The sequence below is a fragment of the Dromiciops gliroides genome, chromosome 2, assembly GCF_019393635.1.
Source record: "Dromiciops gliroides isolate mDroGli1 chromosome 2, mDroGli1.pri, whole genome shotgun sequence".
NCBI classification, from domain to species: domain Eukaryota; kingdom Metazoa; phylum Chordata; class Mammalia; order Microbiotheria; family Microbiotheriidae; genus Dromiciops; species Dromiciops gliroides.
In genome coordinates this window covers 423,445,020-423,464,735 of record NC_057862.1, presented here as the reverse complement: position 1 = coordinate 423,464,735, position 19,716 = coordinate 423,445,020, and the positions used below count along the sequence as shown (strand labels likewise).

General features: G+C 43.9%; 1 protein-coding gene across 7 annotated transcripts in view; it reads right to left on the bottom strand.

The window, feature by feature from the left end:
- Positions 1-4,208: 4,208 nt before the first annotated feature.
- Positions 4,209-19,716, bottom strand: part of MAPKAP1 (MAPK associated protein 1) — a 327,671-nt gene continuing 312,163 nt past the window's right edge. For all 7 annotated transcript variants that reach the window (XM_043986958.1, XM_043986955.1, XM_043986957.1 and 4 more), the window contains 2 exons: positions 13,565-13,662; positions 4,209-4,649 (listed from right to left, as the gene is read on the bottom strand). In XM_043986958.1, coding sequence (XP_043842893.1) covers positions 4,524-4,649; positions 13,565-13,662 — 224 coding nt within the window. In that variant the 3' untranslated portion in view covers positions 4,209-4,523. The remainder of the gene's footprint in view (positions 4,650-13,564; positions 13,663-19,716) is intronic.

The window sequence follows — 19,716 nt, the reverse complement described above, 5'->3', positions numbered from 1 at the left end:
AAAGATCAGCCGGTGACGGATTGGGGTTCAGCTCTGCACAGATTGCAAACACAAGCAGGTTTAACTCTTTTGCCACCGGATCTAGAAGAGCAATTTGAGACCCTCATAGCTCGGTAAGGCCTCAGATGGAAGTAGGACTATGAATGGAAGACTGAGAGAGGGTGGAACTAAGCAGGGCTGCGTGAGTGCTCATCATAGAATCAGAAAAGGTCAGAGATGAAAGGCTTCTCAGGCATCATCTAGGGGAAAAGGCACCTCAACTCGAATCCTACTACCCATGTGACCTTGGGCAAAGTATTTAGTCTTCCTGGGCCTGTTTTGTCACCTGTAAAATGAGGCAGAAGCACTGAGATAGCCTCTGAAGTTCCTTCCAGCTCTATTATAGGAAGTGCCCTAAATCCAAGGGGAAGGTCACAAAGGCCACTGAGTGTTGGATCTAGGACTTAAGTGGAAACCTATAATGATCTTAAAAAAGTTGAGTCCAACACTTCCAATTCATAAAGGAAATCAAGGGGGTAAAATCACTTGTTCCACATCTGACAAGGCCCTGAATACCCTTTCTAAATGAGGCCTAGATATTGGACCAATGGACTTGAAGTCAGACATTGAAGTAAGATTCTGTTTAAGACATGGCACTGTCCCTCGCTGGCTGAATTCACGGGGGAGTCATTCATGTCCTGGGTCTTGGTTTCTTTCTTTTTTTTTTTTTGGTGAGGCAATTGGGGTTAAGTGACTTGCCCAGGGTCACACAGCTAGTAAGTGTCAAGTGTCTGAGGCTGAATTTGAACTCAGGTCCTCCTGAATCCAGGGCTGGTGCTTTATCCACTGTGCCACCTAGCTGCCCCCTGGGGTCTTGGTTTCTTCATGTGTGGGAGGCAATGGAAAGAAGAATGGATAATAAGTCAAAGACCCGGGAAGAGATGTCAGCCCTCATGCTTTTGAACTTTAGTGACTTTGTGCCATTTGCTTAGTCTCTTTAGGCCTGTTTTCTCATCCATAAAGTGAGCAGAGTTGGACTATATGGTCCAATTAGATGATCCTTGGTCTCAGTGGTACCTTAGAGTAGCTCTACATCTGTGGAAAGAGGACCCATAATCCTTGCATTACTTCTTTAGGGGGTGGTTGTACTAGAATATCTCCAGTAACATCCCAAACTGATCCACTCCAAACCTACAAACTTCCCCTTTTGTATCTGCTTTAATATCTGATTTCATTCCCTCAAACTAGAGAAATTCATTGGAAAAACCAAGGAAACAAACACCAAACCTCATGGCAACTGCATTTCAAGTTTTTGTAGGAATTAAAACAAGTTGGCCGAGAAGATATTTATATAATTTTTAATACTGAATATGTCACAAGGTTTTATGACTGTCATTTCCATCTCAAAAGATAGTTGAAAGTATAAAATGACTAAAAATTGAAATACAGGTAGCAGACTACAAATGAGATTCTGTCTGTTGAGGCTGTGGAAGACAGTTTTGTTAAGAAAAGGATTCTTCTGTTACACGAACACAGACCTGAATGAATTGAAAATTAATTAAAATGACCCATTGCCAGGAAGTACACTCTAGTCTGTTGTCTTTTAGCCACATTTTTTCACATGTAATAGTTTTAATAAAAGACTTTTCATATATGAGGCAGTGTGCTAGAGTGGAAACGGCTGTGGATTCTGAGTCAGAAGACCTGGGTTTGAGTGCTGGCTGGAACAAGCTTGGACCAGTCATTTGCCTGTATATGAGGTCCAGTTTTCTCACCTGTAAAATGAAGAATTTGAAGTAGGTAGTCGTGTGTGGTCCCTCCTAACTCTAGAATTCTGGGAGTCCAAGTCTCCCTCTGACATTCACTCTGTGTGTGACCTTGGGATGGTCATTTTCCATTTCTGAACCCGTTTCCTCATCTGTCAATCAACTGGTCTTAATGGTTGCACTACCCCTGGAAGGGGGAGGGGGGAGAGGGAATCCAATGAGATAATGTATGTGAAGGCAGATAGAAGCTGGTAAAGCTTTGTGCAAACGGGAACTTATTACTATTGAGGATCCTTAGCAAACCACATGTGAGGTTCTCTACACTGGTCGAGAATGATGTGCATTTATAATATGGAGCCTTAACCCTGCCTACCCATGGAAAATGACTGTACTCCCCTGTGGCCCACAGAAGGTCCAAGTTAGTGGGCTGCTCTACCAGTGACATGTGGTGTAGCAGAAAGAGGACTGGCTTGGGAGTTAGGAACCTGGGATTGAATCCTGCTCTTGCCACTTATTGCTTATGGTCTATGGGCAAGTCACTTCACTTCCCTGTGCCTCAGTTTCCTCATCTGAAAAATGAAAGGGCTGGGCTGCAGCAGGGGGACATATGGGGCTTTACTGACAGCAGAAAGAAGCTGTCTGAAGCAGCTACTGTCCTCACTCCCATTGAAACACTTGTATCTATTTCATAAAACTGAACACTATAGTTTCTAAGCCAGCTGTCTCTGATGGAATATGACTACTACTGATATTGGTTCAGATTATCCATCTGCTTTAAAAATAGAATTTAGTATTGGTGGATGGAAAAAAAGAACCATTTGTAATAGTGTTTTAAAACACAAGCCCTCCCATTTATACCCCTGCTTTCTTTAATGTTTACAAAGCAGCTTCCCCCTGTGGGGGGAATTATTCCCATTTGAGAGAGGAAACAAAGTTTAGGGAAGGAAACTGACTTGCCCAAGGACACAGAGTGGGTGGATAGCAGCTCCAGGATTTGAACTCAGGCTCCGTGATTCCAAATCCAATGGCTGCCCACTGTCATGTACTGTTTTCACAAAGGAAGTAATCTTTTTTTTTTTTTCTTTTTTTGGTAAAGGAGAAAAGAAGGCACTACTGTTGCTCTATCCATGAGCCACTGAAAGGTGAGAACATTCAAATAATACCCCAAACCCCCCAAAACCCATTCATCTTTATTATTCATAAAATCTTTTCTTTCAATGTAAGGCAGGGGTTCTTCCCCTGGGTCTGTAAACTTGTTTAAAACAATATTTTGGTAATTGTATTTAAATGGAATTGGTTTCCTTGGTAATCCAGTGTATTTTATTTTATGCATTTTAAAAACATCAGTGGGAGGACGGGTCCCTAGGTTTCCCCAGCCTGTCAAAGGGGTCCAAGGGCACAAAAGAGGGTAAGAGCCCCAGCCTTAGGAAAATGGGAAATTTCCCAGCTCCAGGTGGTTTATGATTGGATCAGAAGACAGCAGACCCGGAAGGGCCATTGAAACTCAGAATGGTGGAGCCAGATCAGAGTTGGAACAAAGAACACTGAATATTAGAGGGAAAAGAGACCCAGACCTAGCCCCGCCCCACTCAGTCATGCTGCAGAACCTGAGGCTGAGTGTAGGAAGCAGCCCAAGGTCTTAAAGTTAAGTAAGTTCTATCTAGCAAGTTAAGACCAGAGTCCAGTTCTTCTCACTGTATTTGACTGACTTCCCCCACTCTATTCTGCTATTTCTCCCAAAGACCAGAAGCCAGGGATGGCAGTTGTTATACCAGGTTGCTTCTTTCTTTCTTGATTTCCAGCTGACCCAATGCCATGAAGACAGAAGGATCAGTGAATTCAGAGCTGGAAGGTGTGTAGGAGATGATCTAATCCAAGCCCCTCCATTTTACAGATGAGCAGAATGAGGCCCTGCGCAGAGGGGAGGCTCGCCCAAGGTGATGCACCTCAACAAAGGTCGAGGTGAGGTTCACTTCTCATCCTCCCTGACCCCCCCAGTCAAGTGCTCTTTGTTCTCTTGTGCCATCTCATCTGTGGAAACAAAGCCTCTCCTTGCATGGAAAGCATGTGGTTGGTTTTAAGATGCAACATCTCTTCCCATTCTCCAGTTGTCAATAAGGTTCTACCGGAAGTCACCAAAACAAATGGTGCATTTAGAAATACTGATCTATCAATAAACATTTCTTCTAAGAGAATCAAACAATGCTTTTAAAAGATCTGCCCCTTGATAATTTGGAAGATTTTAAAAAAAGAATCACATAAACCCTCTGCCCCAAAGAATGGTCCATCCTACATGCCTTGATAAAGATTATGCCAGTTTATTACAAGAAAAAAAAAAGTATACATTTTGTTCGGTATTAACTTGAAGACATTTGATCGTGGTGTGAGTGACCCCTTTTACATATCAATGTTTTTGTAATCAGGCAGTGAAAAAAAGTCGAAGTCACTTCTTTTTTTTTTTTCTTTGTGATTGTATGTGCTACATAATGGAGTTCACCCAGCATGTGATCTTGTCTGACTTCTAACCCAAATATCTGCTATCCTCATTGGAGTCTCAGCTCCAGCTGGAGGGGCTCTGATCAAAGGGCATAGGGCGGCCCACCAAATTCCGGGTTCCATTCCATCCCCAACATGGTGTTCAGGATCTTTCAACCATGAGAAACTGTACAGAGCCTAGGGCCTCCCCTTGCTGGTGCCCACCAAGGCTGTGGGAGGGCTGCTGCGGCTGTTGCTGCTGCGGCTTTGAAGGGTGGCACATCAGTGTTTTTGTTCCAGCCATTACTGCTGTCCTGACTTCTTCTCCTTCTGGAAGCTAAAGCTTGTTCTCCTGCTCAGTTTCTTTTGTTTCTGAGCCAAGTAATCAGCCCGGGCAGTGCTTGCTCGGGATTCCAGGATATAGTTCACCTAGAGAAGGAGAGTACATATTATTCGTCAGTCACTCACACAGGCTGCTATGGTCATTAATCTGAAGACAAGGAAGACTATGTGCATTTCAGAGAGTCCCAGGATTTGGTGCTGGATGGGATCCTATATATCCACTAAGACCTCCCATTTTAAAGAAGGGAATACTGAGGTCCAGAAAAGTGAAAGCACTCGTTTTAGATCATATAGCACACGAACAGCTGTGCTGGGACACAAATCAGGTCTCTTTCCTGGATTCACAGAACAACTGAAGCTATCCTCCTGCTCACCACCGTAGGAGCTTTGCATGTCAATGTTATTAGACCCCTAAGGCTATTGTCAGAGTGAAAGGCACCAAGGCACTGGACTGGACAGTCCAAGGGGAATTTCTTGGGTACAAGTTAACTCCTTGCAAGCATGCGTGCACTAGTGAACTCTGGCTTTCTCTCATAGAGGTGGCAGTGACTCGGTAAGCAAGGCACCTGACCACTCTGGGCCAGTTTCCTAATGAGAAGGTTGGATCACAGGCCCCTTTTAGTCCTAAGTCCTTTGACCCTCTCCCCAGCCTATCAGCTTAGAGGCAAGCTGGGTGGGAGAGGGTAGACCTCAGTTGGAATTCTGCCTAAGATACTTACAACCCATGTGACCCTGGAGAGTCACTTTACCTTTCTCAGTCTCGGTTTCCTCATCTGTAAAATGTGGATGATAATAATAGCAACTAAGCCACAGGGTTGTTTTGAGGATCAAATGAGACGACATCAATGAACAGATCACGCTTAGCTATTATTACTATTGTTACTACTTCTACTAACATGTAACAAGCTACACCTAGAAACACTGGTTTTCTTCTTTATAAGAAAGAGCAGAAGTCTTCCTCTCTGGGTTCTTTCTGCTCTCTTACAGTACAGACAAGGGAAAGTCTAGTGCCCCCTAATGCTGAAACTGCCCTGGAGGGAGAAGGTTTGGTACCAGATGTTGCTGCATGGATGCCCTGAAGAGCTCAAGAACCACAGAATCCAACCCCTTTATTTCACAGGTGAGCAGAGTGAAAACGAGGGAGGTGCCTTGCTCAAGGTCCCTGAGTTAGTGAGTGAACAGAGCCGGAAGGCAAACCCAGTTCTCCTGAGTCTTCTCGCTTCAAGTGTCGCCTTCGCTCAACCACACTGCACCTCCTGCCCCTGTCTAAACTTTCTGCTCTGATAGGCACGAGCAGCAGGAACTCAAAGAGAGTGCCTGAGGACAGCAGGTTTGACACACTTGGGTCTCGTCATTTGGCTGAACAGTCGCCAAATTACCAGCTGAGTACAATAAATCATGAAGAACTACAGCTCTGACCTGATGACTCGGGACAACGTATGGAGATGTGGAAATCAGAGCCCTTATCATTTTTATAGGCACTGAAGCAGAGTGGAAAGAGCACTGTCTTTGGAGTCACGGGACCTGGGTTCAAGTCCTGGTGCTGCCACTAATTCCCTGTGTTGGGGCACATCTTCTCCCCTTTCTGGGCCTCAATTTCTTACTTAGCAAAATGAAGGGGGTGGACAGGATCTCCGGGGTACTTGCTAACTCTCATTCCTGTAATCCTAAGAAACCATTCCTTGATTACACTGTTTGCATACTCACCTAATCTAATCTCTTCAATGTGTGGGGGCACATCTTCCATGATCAAAGTATTTTAAAATGATATTTAACAAGCCTACTATTTCTTACATTTATTATCTCCAGTGCTTTGTGATAATCACATAGATAATTTTAATGGAAGATTAATGTTAGAATCCAAAGATAAAAACGCCCTTTGGTCTGCCATTAGCTGGTTAATACGCTGTGGCTTCAGACTTGCACAATTTTATGCACTGTAGAGTGTCTCACTTTCATTGCATTTTATAGCTGACGGCATAAAAATATAGGGAGGTTTCATGGTCAATAAAGCTACAGCTTCCATCACTCTATCATGGAAAGGGCCCAATTTGAAGAGTCCGATGATTTCTATGAAATTCATGCCAAAAGCTTGCAGAGTTAGCGATCAAAAATGTCCCAGCTTGATTAGAATAGAGAAAGCATAGAGTTACCAGGGAAATGCCCAACACACTAATGACTCCATCCAAAACTGCTGTGTTCACTAACCTCCCCTCTTTTAGAAGCATAGGACATTGAATGGCAGAGCTGGAAGGAACCAAAGAACACAGAAAGAGCATGGTGTGTCTGAATTGGAAAGAACCTTGTAACAGAATGTTAGCAATGAAAGGAACTTTAGAATATAGAATACTGGTGCTGAAGACACCTCTGAAAAAAGAATATTAGAACATGTAATGTTAGAGCTGGAAGGGGCCTTCTAATGCAAAATGTCAGAACACTGGAGACAGCACAGTTTTTGTAGTCACTGGATCTAGGTTTGTATCCCGTCTCTGACATTTAGTAGCTATGTGCCCCTGGCCATGTCACTTAACTTTTCTGGGCCTTGATGTCCTCATCTATTAAGGTTATTGTGAGGAATATGCTTTGTAAACTATAAAGAGATCTAAATATTTAAGTTATCATTAATAAACAATGACATGCTAGAACATATGACGTTAGAGCAGGAAGCAACGAGAACAGAGAATATTAGGTTTGGAAGGGAGCTTAGACTACAGGACATGGAAATGTTAGAGCTAGAAGGACCTTTGGGGTCAGATCCTCAATTTTACAGATTAAGAAGAGGGAGGCCCAAAAAGGTGAGGAAATTTTAGAGCCCAGGTTGTCCTAAGTCTCCCTAAGGTATCTGGCCTCAAGCTCAAGATGGTTACTGCTCTGTGAGGGTTTGCTGAAGACAAGAATGAAAAGACTCTTTCAAGAAACTGAGAATTTTGAGAATCTTGCCCCCTTTCCCCTCACTCCAATCAGAAACATAAAAAAAGTCGAAAGTGGAAATTTAACCAAATTAATTAAAATCTGGTTAATGTCCTGAAGCAAACAAGGCATCATTTATCAGTTATTTAGTGTTTGTCTAAAGCTTAGAGAGATGCTACTGCTTCATTTTGGGAATGGCAGATAAAACCGAGCATTTAAATTGCTATAAAAATCAGAGATGGGAGAAAATTAAATTTAATCTTCCAAGAGGATTACGATCATTAGCTCCTAAAGTCAATCAATGCTGCTGTAGCACAGAACAAACTGTTAGCCAGTCTGAGACATGGCAGCCTGTTTGGAATAGCAGTGTGAGCAGAAAGTGCTAGAAGGCCATGTGGAGTGGGGGGAGAGCCCCTGGTGGTAGCCAGGGAGCTCAGGCCAGGATTTCAGTCCCAACTCAGTCCCAAACTAGTTGTGTGACCTTGGGAAAATCATGGCCTTTCTCTGGGCCTCCAATCACCCATCTATCAATAGGAGGCACTCTATGAGGTTAATGCTGAAGGTCCCTTTCGGTCTGAAAGTCCCATGAACACACATGGGCAAGTGTGCATGAGTGTGCAAGTGTGTGAGAGAGCCTGAGAAAGGTAGTAGGGAAGCATTTGCTCTGAGAGTTTTGCCCTGGCAAAATGATTTCTCTGTGCTTGATCTTCCACGATCTCATATTGAAGTCATAAACCTGTGTTTCTGTCATCAATCTGCTGGGGTGAAAATTATTTGGATGTCAAACACAGGATTATAATTTTACTAGAATCTTCCTGAAGTCCTGAATATTTTAATACCAGCTATAAAAAAAAATCCAAACATCTGAGGGGGTAATGGAATATTTCTTTACCTAGTCCCCCAACACTTCTGCTCAGCAAAGGAGCTTTGTCAATCTATAAGCTTGTTGGGGTGACAAAAGGAAAACACAAAAAATCAGAGAGAGTCAGCATGGCTCTCTTTGTAGGAAGAACAGTGGCCTGGAAGTCCACACAACTCTGCCACTACACTGCTGTGGGACTTTGGACAAATCACCATCTTTCTCTGGGCTTCAGTTTTGCCACGTTAAATAAGATTTAGGCCAGATGATCTCTAAGGTCTCTCTAAACTCGAACAGCCTATTGTTGAAGGTCCTTTTCCCCCCTGAAGCTCTACCAGCTTATGTTATAAGGCCCCTTTCAGCTCTGACACTGTGTCTTCTGCTATCCCAACTACACTGGGGCATTGGGAGAAGCTCTTTGAGAGGAGTTCTAGTAATGCTGGTCATTAACGCCCCCAGGCCGTGTTTCCAGGAATCCTCTCTCTCCCTCCTTGCTCTGGGCCCCATGCATGTGCCATGTCTGACACGGAATATTATCATCAAGGCTGTGATTGCCACTGCTGTGAAATGGTCCCCACATGGCTCCAGCCTTCCCTCTTTGGGGCTAATTCTCATGTCCATGTTGCCAAATCAACCTGTCACCATTATCATCTATCCTCTAAAACTTCCTCTTTGTATAGAGGAATCTTGTCTGGCTAAGAGAATAATTTAACTCTTGACAGTGATACGCAAACTGCTTTTACTTTGGAATAAACTCCAGAAGCAACCTACTGAACACAATGTCATCTGCTGGGGACATTTTTCTATGGTTCTAGCCAAGGTCCAAGTCTCAAGGTGGGAAAGGGGAATTCCCTGGCTGTGGGTGTGGGTGCAGGAGATACCAGGGTCTGAATTCTCAATCAGCCACTTAGCTATATGACCCTGGGCAAGTAATTTCCTCTCCATAAGGGTCATCTATAAAATTAGGATAATAATCCTTAACAGGGCTGCCCCAAGGAAAGTACTTTATAAAGTATAAAGCTCTATAGGAACAAAACCCAGTAATTACCCCCATCAAACTGCCTATATAAACAAAAGACTCTTTTCTAAGGGAAACTTAGATATGAGGTGGCTGGATCTGCAGTCAGAGGGCTTCTCTTCAGTGTTGTTTGTACAGTGTCCTTCCTGGCTTTGGAGTCCAGGCTCAAATCCTACCTGCCACACAGTGGCTGTTGGTAAGTCATTCAATCTCTCAGCCCTTCAGGAGATGCTAAATTGAAAGACTATTAGATTCCAGAGAATTTATCTGCACTGGCAGAGGAAACAAAACCTGTGAGCTATGGGATGGCAGGACCTCTGTTTTCTCATTTGTAAAATGACGGTTGGCCTGGATGCTCTCAAAGCTTCTGCTCTGGCTCCAGTTCTTACAATGCTGCAGGCCGATGTCTCTCAAGAACTCCTGCTCTTTATCTGGCCCAGGGGATCTATGTCACTGTCTCACAAATACCCTCTGAGGGTCCTCCCCGACTCTGACCCCAATTCCTCTGACAATCCAAATCTTAGGCAACCTCCAAGGTCCAGCTGCAACCCTGTTCCTCTGGGAAGCCCTTTGGAACCGACCTGATGGCTTCTGGGCCCAGGCCCAGGACACTGTTTTCTTAAACTGATACTTGCCTCTTGTGTGACTTTTGGCTATTTTAAATTCTTTCTGTTGTTGTTGCTGTGCTCTACAGTTACAAAGCACCAAGCAAAAACCAGCCTTACAACAGTCCTTCACAGCAGCCAAGAAGATAGTGCCTGTATTGATATCCCCATTTTATAGTTTAATAAACTGAGGCCCACAGAGAAAGTGACTTGTCCAAGGTCATACAGATGGAACCTTGGTCCAGGTTTTCTGATGTCCATATTTAGGAGGAAGGTTGGATTATATGGTCTCTAAAGAATCTTATTATATAATATAAAAAGAACCCAACAACATGGTGTGGAAACTGAGGACCACAGCAGCTAAGTGACAAGCACAGGTAAACATGAACTGTCAGGAGTAGGGCCAGAATTCGCCCCTGGGGACTCTTCCCCCTCCTACCAGAACTCTCCCAGTTGCCCCAAGCTTTGAGCTATTCTTAGGGAGATTGTCAGCATAACCTGTCTTCTGTTGAATTAAAAAGCAACCATTTACTGGACACTTTATACATGTGGAGCACTGGGCCAGGCCCTGGGGGTACAAAGACAAGAACAAGGGCCAGGAGCAGGCCTAGGGGAGAAGCCTGGGGAAGAGGCATGGGAACTTGAGAGGGTGCAAGAAGGTCAGTGTTTCTGGAATGAAGAGCAGGTGGGAGGAGGGGAAGGGAAGAGGGAAAAGTATTTCGTAAAGAAGCAAACAATCTCAAAGGGGGTCGTACCTTGCTTGAGGTCCCACAGGCAGCAGGTATGTATCAGAACTGGGCACTGCCCTGGGGGCTGGGGCTCTCTTGCACATGACTCTCCCAGGGAGCCCTGCTCTGCGGGTATTTCTAGGCCATCTTCCAATGAGAGGGGACGGTTCTAGAGGGCAGCCCAGGGCCCTGCATATAGCTGTTCTGATGGACAAATCTGCATGGGCAGGGTCAATGTGTGGGGAGTAATAACCACTCACATTTCTATTCTGCTTTAAGGTTCATAAAGTCCTTTTCTCCTAATATCCTTGGAAGCTGGTGACATGTGTGACTTGTCCAGGGTCATATAGCTCATGAGAGGCAAGGCTGCAAACTGAAGCCAGGCCTCCTCCCAACTCCAAGGTCAGCCACACCATTCTTTTCCCCTACCCCAATGATCATGGGAGCCTCCCCATAAAGCTGACCTAAGGACCAAGCTATCCTGAAATCCTTTGAGTTTCTAGGAAACAGTTTCCCCTTGGATAGGGTTTAGGGAGTGGCTATTTTATACACAACATCTACAAGATGTTCAGCAGCAGCATCCTCAAAATGGTGTAATGGAAAGAGGGCTAAATCAAGACTTGGGTTCAAATCCTTGGGTACCTGTGGGCAAGTTCCTTAATTTTGCTGGGTCTCACTTTCTTCTTTTGTTAAAAGCGGGGAGGTAGAGGGTTGGACTCCATGGTCTCTTAGGTCCCTCTGGCCGTAGATCTATGGTTCTAGCATCCCCCCAAACTCTACTTCAGAGACAGATGAGGGCTTGATGAAACACTCTGTGCATCCCCTATGAATTCTGAAGGGAAGGGCAGCTTTTAGGAAAGACTGACCAAACAGGCATTAGATACAGCATTCTCCACTACTAAGAAATTTCACCCTATAGTTTACGAAACAGGGCAAAGAGACAAGCTGGATGGGGACTCAGAAGGCATGAGCTCCTTCTAACAACCTTATGTCATTATCTTCATTTAACGGATGCAGAAACTGACAACCAGAAAGAGGAAGTGCTTTGCTGAGTAGCTGGCAACCTTTCTCCTCTCTAGGCCTGTTTTTTTTTCTTTCTTTCTTTTTTTTTTTTAGTGAGGCAATTGGGGTTAAGTGACTTGCCCAGGGTTACACAGCTAGTACGTGTAAAGTGTCCGAGGCCAGATTTGAACTCAGGTACTCCTGACTCCAGGGCCGGTGCTCTATCCACTGCGCCACCTAGCTGCACCCCCCTCCCAGGTCTGTTTTCTTCTCTGAAAAAATGAGAAGACTGGACTAGAATGACTGGTAAGGTCCCTCTGAATCTATGACTTACTACTTCTGTAAGCCTGGGCAAGTCACTTTACCTGAATTTCAGTTTCCCCAACTGTCAATTAGGGTTAAAAATTGCCAATCATATAAGGTTAGGAAAGCACTTTGTATGCTTGAAATTCATAGGCTCATACATATGTACATTTAGTCAGTCAATCAGTCAGTAAACATTTATTAGGTGCCTACTATAAGTCAGGCACTGTGTAGTCAGAGAGGTAGGTAGAAGGAGAACCAAGAGAGAGTGGTGTCCTGAAACTCCAGAGAGGAAAGTATCAAAGAGAAGAGGCGATCACCCACAACATCAAAGGCTGCAGAGGGGTCAAGAAGAATGAGGATTGAGGAAAAGCCATTGGGGTTGGCAACTAAGAGATCATTGGAAGAGCAGTTTCAGTGGAAAGATAAGGTCAGAAGCTGGATCATAAGGGGTTAAAAAGAGAATAAGAAGATAGAAAGTGGAAGCACCTGTTGTAGACAACCCTCTTGAGGAGTTTAGGTATAAAAAGCAGAAGAGATACAGGGTAATAGTATAGTGGGAGGAGGAGGAGAAGGTTTTTTGAGGATGGGGAGACATGAGTATGTTTGTAGGCAGTCAGGACACAGCTAGTAGATAGGGAGGGACTGAAAATAAGTGACAGAGTAGGGAAGACAGGAGGAAGTCTGTTGGAGGAGTCTGGATGGAATGCGACCACGTAAGCAGGGAGAGAAGGCTTGGTAAGCAGCAAGGCCATCTCCAGGTGAGACAGGAGTGAAGGAGGAGATAGCGGCAGAAGGCATCTGAGTGACAGGAGATGATGAAGAGGGGAGCAGGAGGACTTCATAGCAAATGGCTTCAGTTTTTCCTGTAAAACATGAGGCAAGATTTTCAACTCAGAGGGTACAAGGAGGGGGAGCCATGAGTTTTGAGGAGGAAGGAAAAGCTTTGGAAAAGACTGTGGAGAGTGGGATGAGTATATAAGGGACTGTACAATAGGACTGCCTAGAGATACTGAGGGGCCTATCTGAAGTTGTATAATGTAAATCTGTAGTGGACCCAGTCAGAAAAGTCATGTGATTTTCTCCATCTTCATTCCACAGCATGTTGGTAGGAGTCACGCTGGAGACTGGTAGGCATCACCCAAGGCTGAGGCTTGGCAGGGTGCAATGGGTGACAGGGTCAGGGACTCAAGAGCTGAACTGGCTTATCAAAGGTCAAGCTGGGGAAAAGGGGAAAGAGTGGCCAGTGCAGGGGAAATGTCCTAGGAGAAAACCGAGGGTCAGTGGACTTGGAGGTCACAGGGCAGATTCAGAGATAAACAGGAATACAGAAGGTTAAATGACTGCCCCAGAGGCAAATTAGGAGATCTAAGGCAGGATCTGAACCCAGCCCTTCCTATTAAGTTGAATCCTATAAGGAGGATTGATGGAAAGACATGGTCAAGAACTATATAGCAGGAAAAATGGCTACAGCTAGAGTAGTGAAGGGAGTATGCATCCATGCTGATAACATCATGGAGAAACTGAAATATTGAAGTGTTATTATATTCAAGATCTCAGCTGGGAAGGGCACCCACCTTCAGCACAATCTCATTGACAGTAGCAGCATCTGACTCAAAGTAGAGATGTTTGTAGTCGTGATTGCTTAGATAGGTAAGTTTAAACATCGCGTGACCTGGAACAAGAAAGAAAAAAGGTCAGAAGACACATGGATAACATACAAGTCATGGAACAGCTGAAGTCGGGCTGGCTTGGGGAGTTCCTGGGCAGCTACATCACATATCCCAAGTTCACTGGGAAAAGCCAGCTCTTTGCTCTATGGCTGGCAAAACAGGAAAGACTTTCAGAGAGTGATACTTTGACTGAGGCAGTTGATGTGAGGACGCCTGATGTTGGGAAATTTGTACAGTGACCCAAGTCTCTCTCCCGGGACTCTCAATAATGCCTGGAATCTGCCCAGCAGGCGAGGGAATGCTCTAGTGCATCCCCTTAAGTTCACTGGGCTTAGACCCCAGAGTTCAGGACGCCAGAAAGTTCCATCAGTCCACAGAGCACATCTAAGGCTTCCTGTTACTGTTGCTTGCTTGGTCTCTACCTTTGAAGACACTAGGCCTTACAGCCAAAAGGGATTTCAGAGATTTTTTAAGAGAAGCAAGAGAAGTAGAACAGAGGAGGGAACAATGAACTTGCAGTCATGAGAGAGCTAGATTCTAATTTTGCCCCTGATATTAGCTGTGTGACCTTGGGCAAATCACTGAACTTCTCTGAGCCTCCGTTTCTTTATCTGTAAAACTGGGATGGTAATATCTGTAGCACTTCCCTCATGGGGCAAGATGAGCCATGTATATTTTGCAAACATTACAGTCCTTTATACATGTCATTATGTTTATTATTCCTTCTAATCCATCCTTCCTATGCTCTTAAGAATATAAGATATGGTCCTGTTACTCCTTTGCCCCCAAACTTCAGTCAAGTTGGTATCACAGATCTAGGGCTAGAAGGCACCTCAGAGGCCACTTAGTCCAACCTCTTCATTTTGCACATGAGGAAATCCAGGCTCAGGGAGGTTAAAGGACTTGCTCATGGCTACACAGGTGGTGTGAGGGGTGGGATCTGAACCTGGGTCCTCTCACTCCAGAGCCAGGGCTCTTGCCCCTGTAACACGCTGCCTCTTCTGCCTGGAGCTCAGAGCTCTCCATAATCTGGAACCAGCTTCCTTTGCAGCTGCATCTCATGGACGCTCCTCAGTGCACTCTCACATACTCTCTGTGCTTCCCCACTTCCATGCCTTGGTAACAATCCTTCAAGTTCGGTGCCATGGCCACCACCACCACATTATTTTTTAAGGGTTAAAGACAAAGATCCCAAGTCCCAGAGTACCTTCTTGCTAATCAGGAGAGGGGCTGGGCCATGAACCTGGGTCTCCTGATTTTGGGGTTAGTGTTTGATTCCATCACACCATGTAGCAGCTCAAGTAGGAAATGCAAAATAGAAAACCCTAACCAAACGATGACCTAAACCACCTATCAAATGGCTTATTAAGGCCTACTCAGCTCTGGAGTCTTTCTGCTAAAGTACCTCATTGGAACTACTTTAGGAAACTATCCACAATGCAATAATTACATGGGAAGGGGGGAGGGGCATTAAAAAAAAGTTTTGTAAAAGGCCAATTAACCCCGGAATGATTACTGTAAAAATAAAATCACCGTGTAGCCGGAAGGAGAAATGGCCAATGGTAATTCTATTAGTGGGTCCTCCTCCAGCAGGCTTCTATGGAGGATGCTAACAGTGACATAACGGTGATGAGGGCTGCTGTTTGCTGCTTTCAGGTTTACAAAGTCCCTTCCTCACGGCCCCTCATGGGGGAAGCAGTGGAAGGTCTATTGTTCCATTTGACAGTGGGGTTAGACCCCTTGTTCCACTAGCACAGCTGATAAGCAGAGGGGGCACTCCTGCCTGAGGACAACGGGAGCTAAATGAGATGCATGTGTTTGGGGGTGGGGCACGAATGTGTATACACTGTGAGCCGCCGAGCTGCCCTCATCTGTAAAATGGGGATAATGATCATTCCAACAAGAAAGGGCTTCATAAACTACACAGCTTGTGAGAAGCAGGGGAGAGAGATCTGGGTAAGACGACTAGCCACACTGGTCAGACGCTGGTCAAAATACAATGGAAATATCAGAGATGCTGGCTGTGGGGTAGAAAGGTAGGCAGAGTACTACACTGAAGTCAGGAAGGCTTAGATTAAAATTCTGCTTCCAACATCTACTAGCTGTGTGATCATAAATATGTCTTGTCACTTCTGCTGATCTCACAAGGGTACTGTGGGGCTCAAGTGCAAAGTTTGTCAAGTGCTTTGCAAACCTTTGAGTGCTACATACACATTAGCTATTATTACGGCCGATAATAATCTAGTCTTTTTATTGAGTGACTATGGCATACAAAGTCCTACATTAAGCCCTGAGAAAGAGAGGATATTTGGATAGGGTCCTTTTCCTCATCAAGCTTATAGCCCAGTCAGGGGATGGTACAAAGTCCTAAGTGAGATTATTTTGTCAACAGAGTGGGGGAAAAAGAAATAAAAACAAATACTTCTAAGGACATATGATTTTGTGATCATTCCAAAATCTCAAAGCTGGAAGTGACCTCAGGTGATTCTAGTCTAAACCAGAATTGAATGGGATTTTTTTTTTTACCACCACATCCCCTCTGAGAGGTCCTATAGCCTCTGTCTGAAGCCCTACAGTGATAGGATTTTCAGATACTCTCCATAGATACAGAATTCAACCCTTCCTCTTCTGATGGTGCTGAGCTCCATACTTAGCCAGCCAGCCAGCCAGCCACACACACACACACACACCCACACACACGCCCACGCCCACACCCACACCAATTGCTGAGGCCGTCATCAAAGCCCTTCCAGCTTGCGGGTCCTGCCAGAGGTTGTATTCCTCTGACGGAGCCCTTGAGAATACAGTGTCACTTCCATGCCATAAGGAGGCATCAGAGGCTGACTTGAGTGGAGGATTGCTCCCTTAGAAATTAAAATTCGACAGAATACTTTGTATTAAGCTCTTTCATCAGCTTTCCTGTTAATTTATGCAGCACCCTGGTAAGAGTTATTAATTAATTAATAATATATCACCCACATTACTGTAAGTTCACCTCTTTCCCGGAGAAATCTTATTAGAGTCTTTATTTACAGTAGCTAATTCTTCAGATCTCCAAAAATAAACTGATCTATGTTGTAAATTTGTGGCCAGAGAATTTCAGTCCTCTGTATTTTATCCTGCTACATTAATGAAACATCATTAGGATACACTAATCATGACTGTAAATTCTACCCTGAAAAATTAGCTAATAATTTTTTTTAAAACCACTTTAAATTATTTGATAAATTAAGCTTTGGTGGGACTAAATGTTGGTGCTCTCATGTGAATCAGTGTGGCTTTGGATAAGAAGCTAAATTTGGCATTAGAGGGTCAGCATCCTTAAAGTGTAAGCATGTAGAGAACATGGGAGGAGATCTATCTGGTGAAGCTACAGCCATATCTGGAAGGAGGGAAGGGGTGAAGCTATAGGAGACACCATTACAAAGAGCATGACCAGAATTCTGTGAGAAGGAAAAGAGCATCTAGTCAAGCCTGTACAGATCTGATCTGAATCCCTTTTGGCAAGCGGTTCTCCAGCCTCTGCTTGAAGGCCTTCAGTGACAAGAAATCCACTACCTCTTTAGAGAATCTATTCCACTACTACATTATTGAACTGAACTGAATTGTGTCATGAGGTAATTTCCCCTTATACTGAGCTGAAATCTGCCGCTGTAGCTTCCACACACCTGAATGTAGTTCTGCCCATTAGTACCAATAAAAACAAGCTCTTCCCTGCATTCTTCAGTGTGGTGTTGCTTCAAATGCTTGTCAAATCCAGTTTCATGCCACAGGAACACTGGCTTTGAGAGTTGTGCAAGATCTCAGAAGTCATCCACTCTGATCTCCTCATTTTGTAGACAAGGAAAATGAAGACTAGAGAGGTTAAGTAGTTTGCCCAAAGTGCCACAGATAGTCAAGAGGCAGAGCCAAGATTTGAACCCTGGTCTTTGTCCTCAGAATTCAGCCTTTTTTCCACTAACTTTGTTCTTTCCTGGAGGTCATCTCTTTCCTAAGCTCAACACTTCCAGGTACTTCAGCACATCCTCTTATGCCAAGGTCTCCAGTCCCTCCAGCTTGTCTTTCATCATCCATCACAGAGAGTATTTATAAAGTGCTTTAAGGTTTGCAAATTGCCTTACAAATATTATCTCATTTGATCCTCACAACGATCCCGGGAGGTTGGTGCTATTATTATCCCTGTGTTACAAAGGAAACTGAGGCAAACAGAGGTTAAGTGACTTGTCTCGCTAGTAAGTATCTGAGGCCAGATTTGAAATCAGGTCTTCCTGACTCCAGGTTTAGCAGTCTATGCACTGAGACCCACAGCTGCCTCTCAAACATGCCATGTAGAACAGGGCACAAGACTCCACACAGAGACCGACCTAGGACAAAACATAGGAAGTTATCACTTCTCTTCTTGACATCAGACTATCTCACAAAGAAAACTGCTATCCTGAAGGACACAACACTTAGGCAGCTAGAGATCAGCATAGCATCTCAGGACTGGAAGAGGCCCAAAGGATTCGAGGTCTATGGTACTGAACCTGGCTGGGTTCTTGGGCCATTCACACCAGCGGTTCTGTTTGTCACTTATCTCTGCCCTCCTACCCTGTCTGCTCCACCCCCATATTAGATCTTTGAGTGATCTTTAGTTTTTCAAAATAACTGGCTCAAGAAACATTATTATGATTAGATTAGAAAAAATTAATCTGAAAAAGTCAACATTCATTTTGACATTCAAGGTGGATCCAGATCTTCCTCTCTTCTTCCATCTGTCTCTCTCCCCCTCCCTCTCTCATTATTTCTTCTAATGCTGCATGCTTGCAGGACCAGTTAAGGACAGTAGTGGGGTATACCTGTATTTACGTACCTTCTAGTTCTCTTCCCTCTGAGAGTTGTAGTAGGGATACACTAGACTATGGTACGTGCCTGTATCACTAACTCATTCTGAGACACTGGGCACACTCACTTGCCTTCTCTGGGTCTAAGTTTCCCCTTATAAATTAAATGAGTGGGTTGGATAAGATAGTCTTGAAGGCCCCTTTCAGATCTAATGTTCTATGACCTTATTAAGATTTACTGGGGACCAAATTTTCAAGAAACATTTATTTAAGGAAAACTTAAAGAAATCAGTTATAATCATAGAGCTTCCAGAGACTTAACATGCGGTTTATGTAAATGACAACATTTTAAGGAAAAAGTTACTATAAGGTACAAAATGTAAGGAATTTGGAGTTTCAGAACCTGAGTTCAAATCCCAAATTCTGCTACTTTATGAGCTGTGAGGCCTTTGTAAAACATTTAATCTTTCTGGGCCTTGGTTTTCCCATTTCTGATGGAAGGAGTTGGACTGTATGATTGCTGAAATCCTTTCTTACTCTGACATTATGAGTTCTAATATTATATGTGCTTTAAGGTCTCTTCCAACTCTAACATTCTCTCTTTTAAGATTCTTTCCTTTGGCTTTCTAAGGCTCCTTTCTGCTCTGACAATAGTGGAAAAAACATTAGATTTGGAGGACATGGGTTCAAATCGGAGTTCTGCCACTTACTTTCTGTGACCTTGGGCAAGACAATTAACCTCTCTGGGCCTTAGTTTCTTCATTTCTAAAATGAGGGAATTGGACAAGATCAGAGATTCTTAGCCTTTTTTTGGTGTCATGAACCCCTGAAGTCTGAGGCCTATGGATCTCTTCTCAGAATAATGTCTCTTAAATGTACAAAATAAACACAAAGCCAATTATATTGAATTACAGTTACTAAAATATTGAAAAAGACAAACACACCCCTAGATCCATGGACCCTACATCAAGAAACCCTGGATGATCTCTAAATAGCTTTCAAACTCTAAATCTCTGTTTCTATGTTGCAATATCCCAAGGCTTTAAACATTATGTATTTTAAGTACCCTTTCAGTTCTGACATTATATATTTTAAGGTCGCCTCTATTTCTAACATTCTGCATTCTAAGAACCCCTTTATCTTTACCATTCTATGTTTTAAGGTTGCTTCTGGCACTAACATTCTAGGTTGTAAAGTTCTATTTCTAATATTCTGCATTTTATGATCTAATAT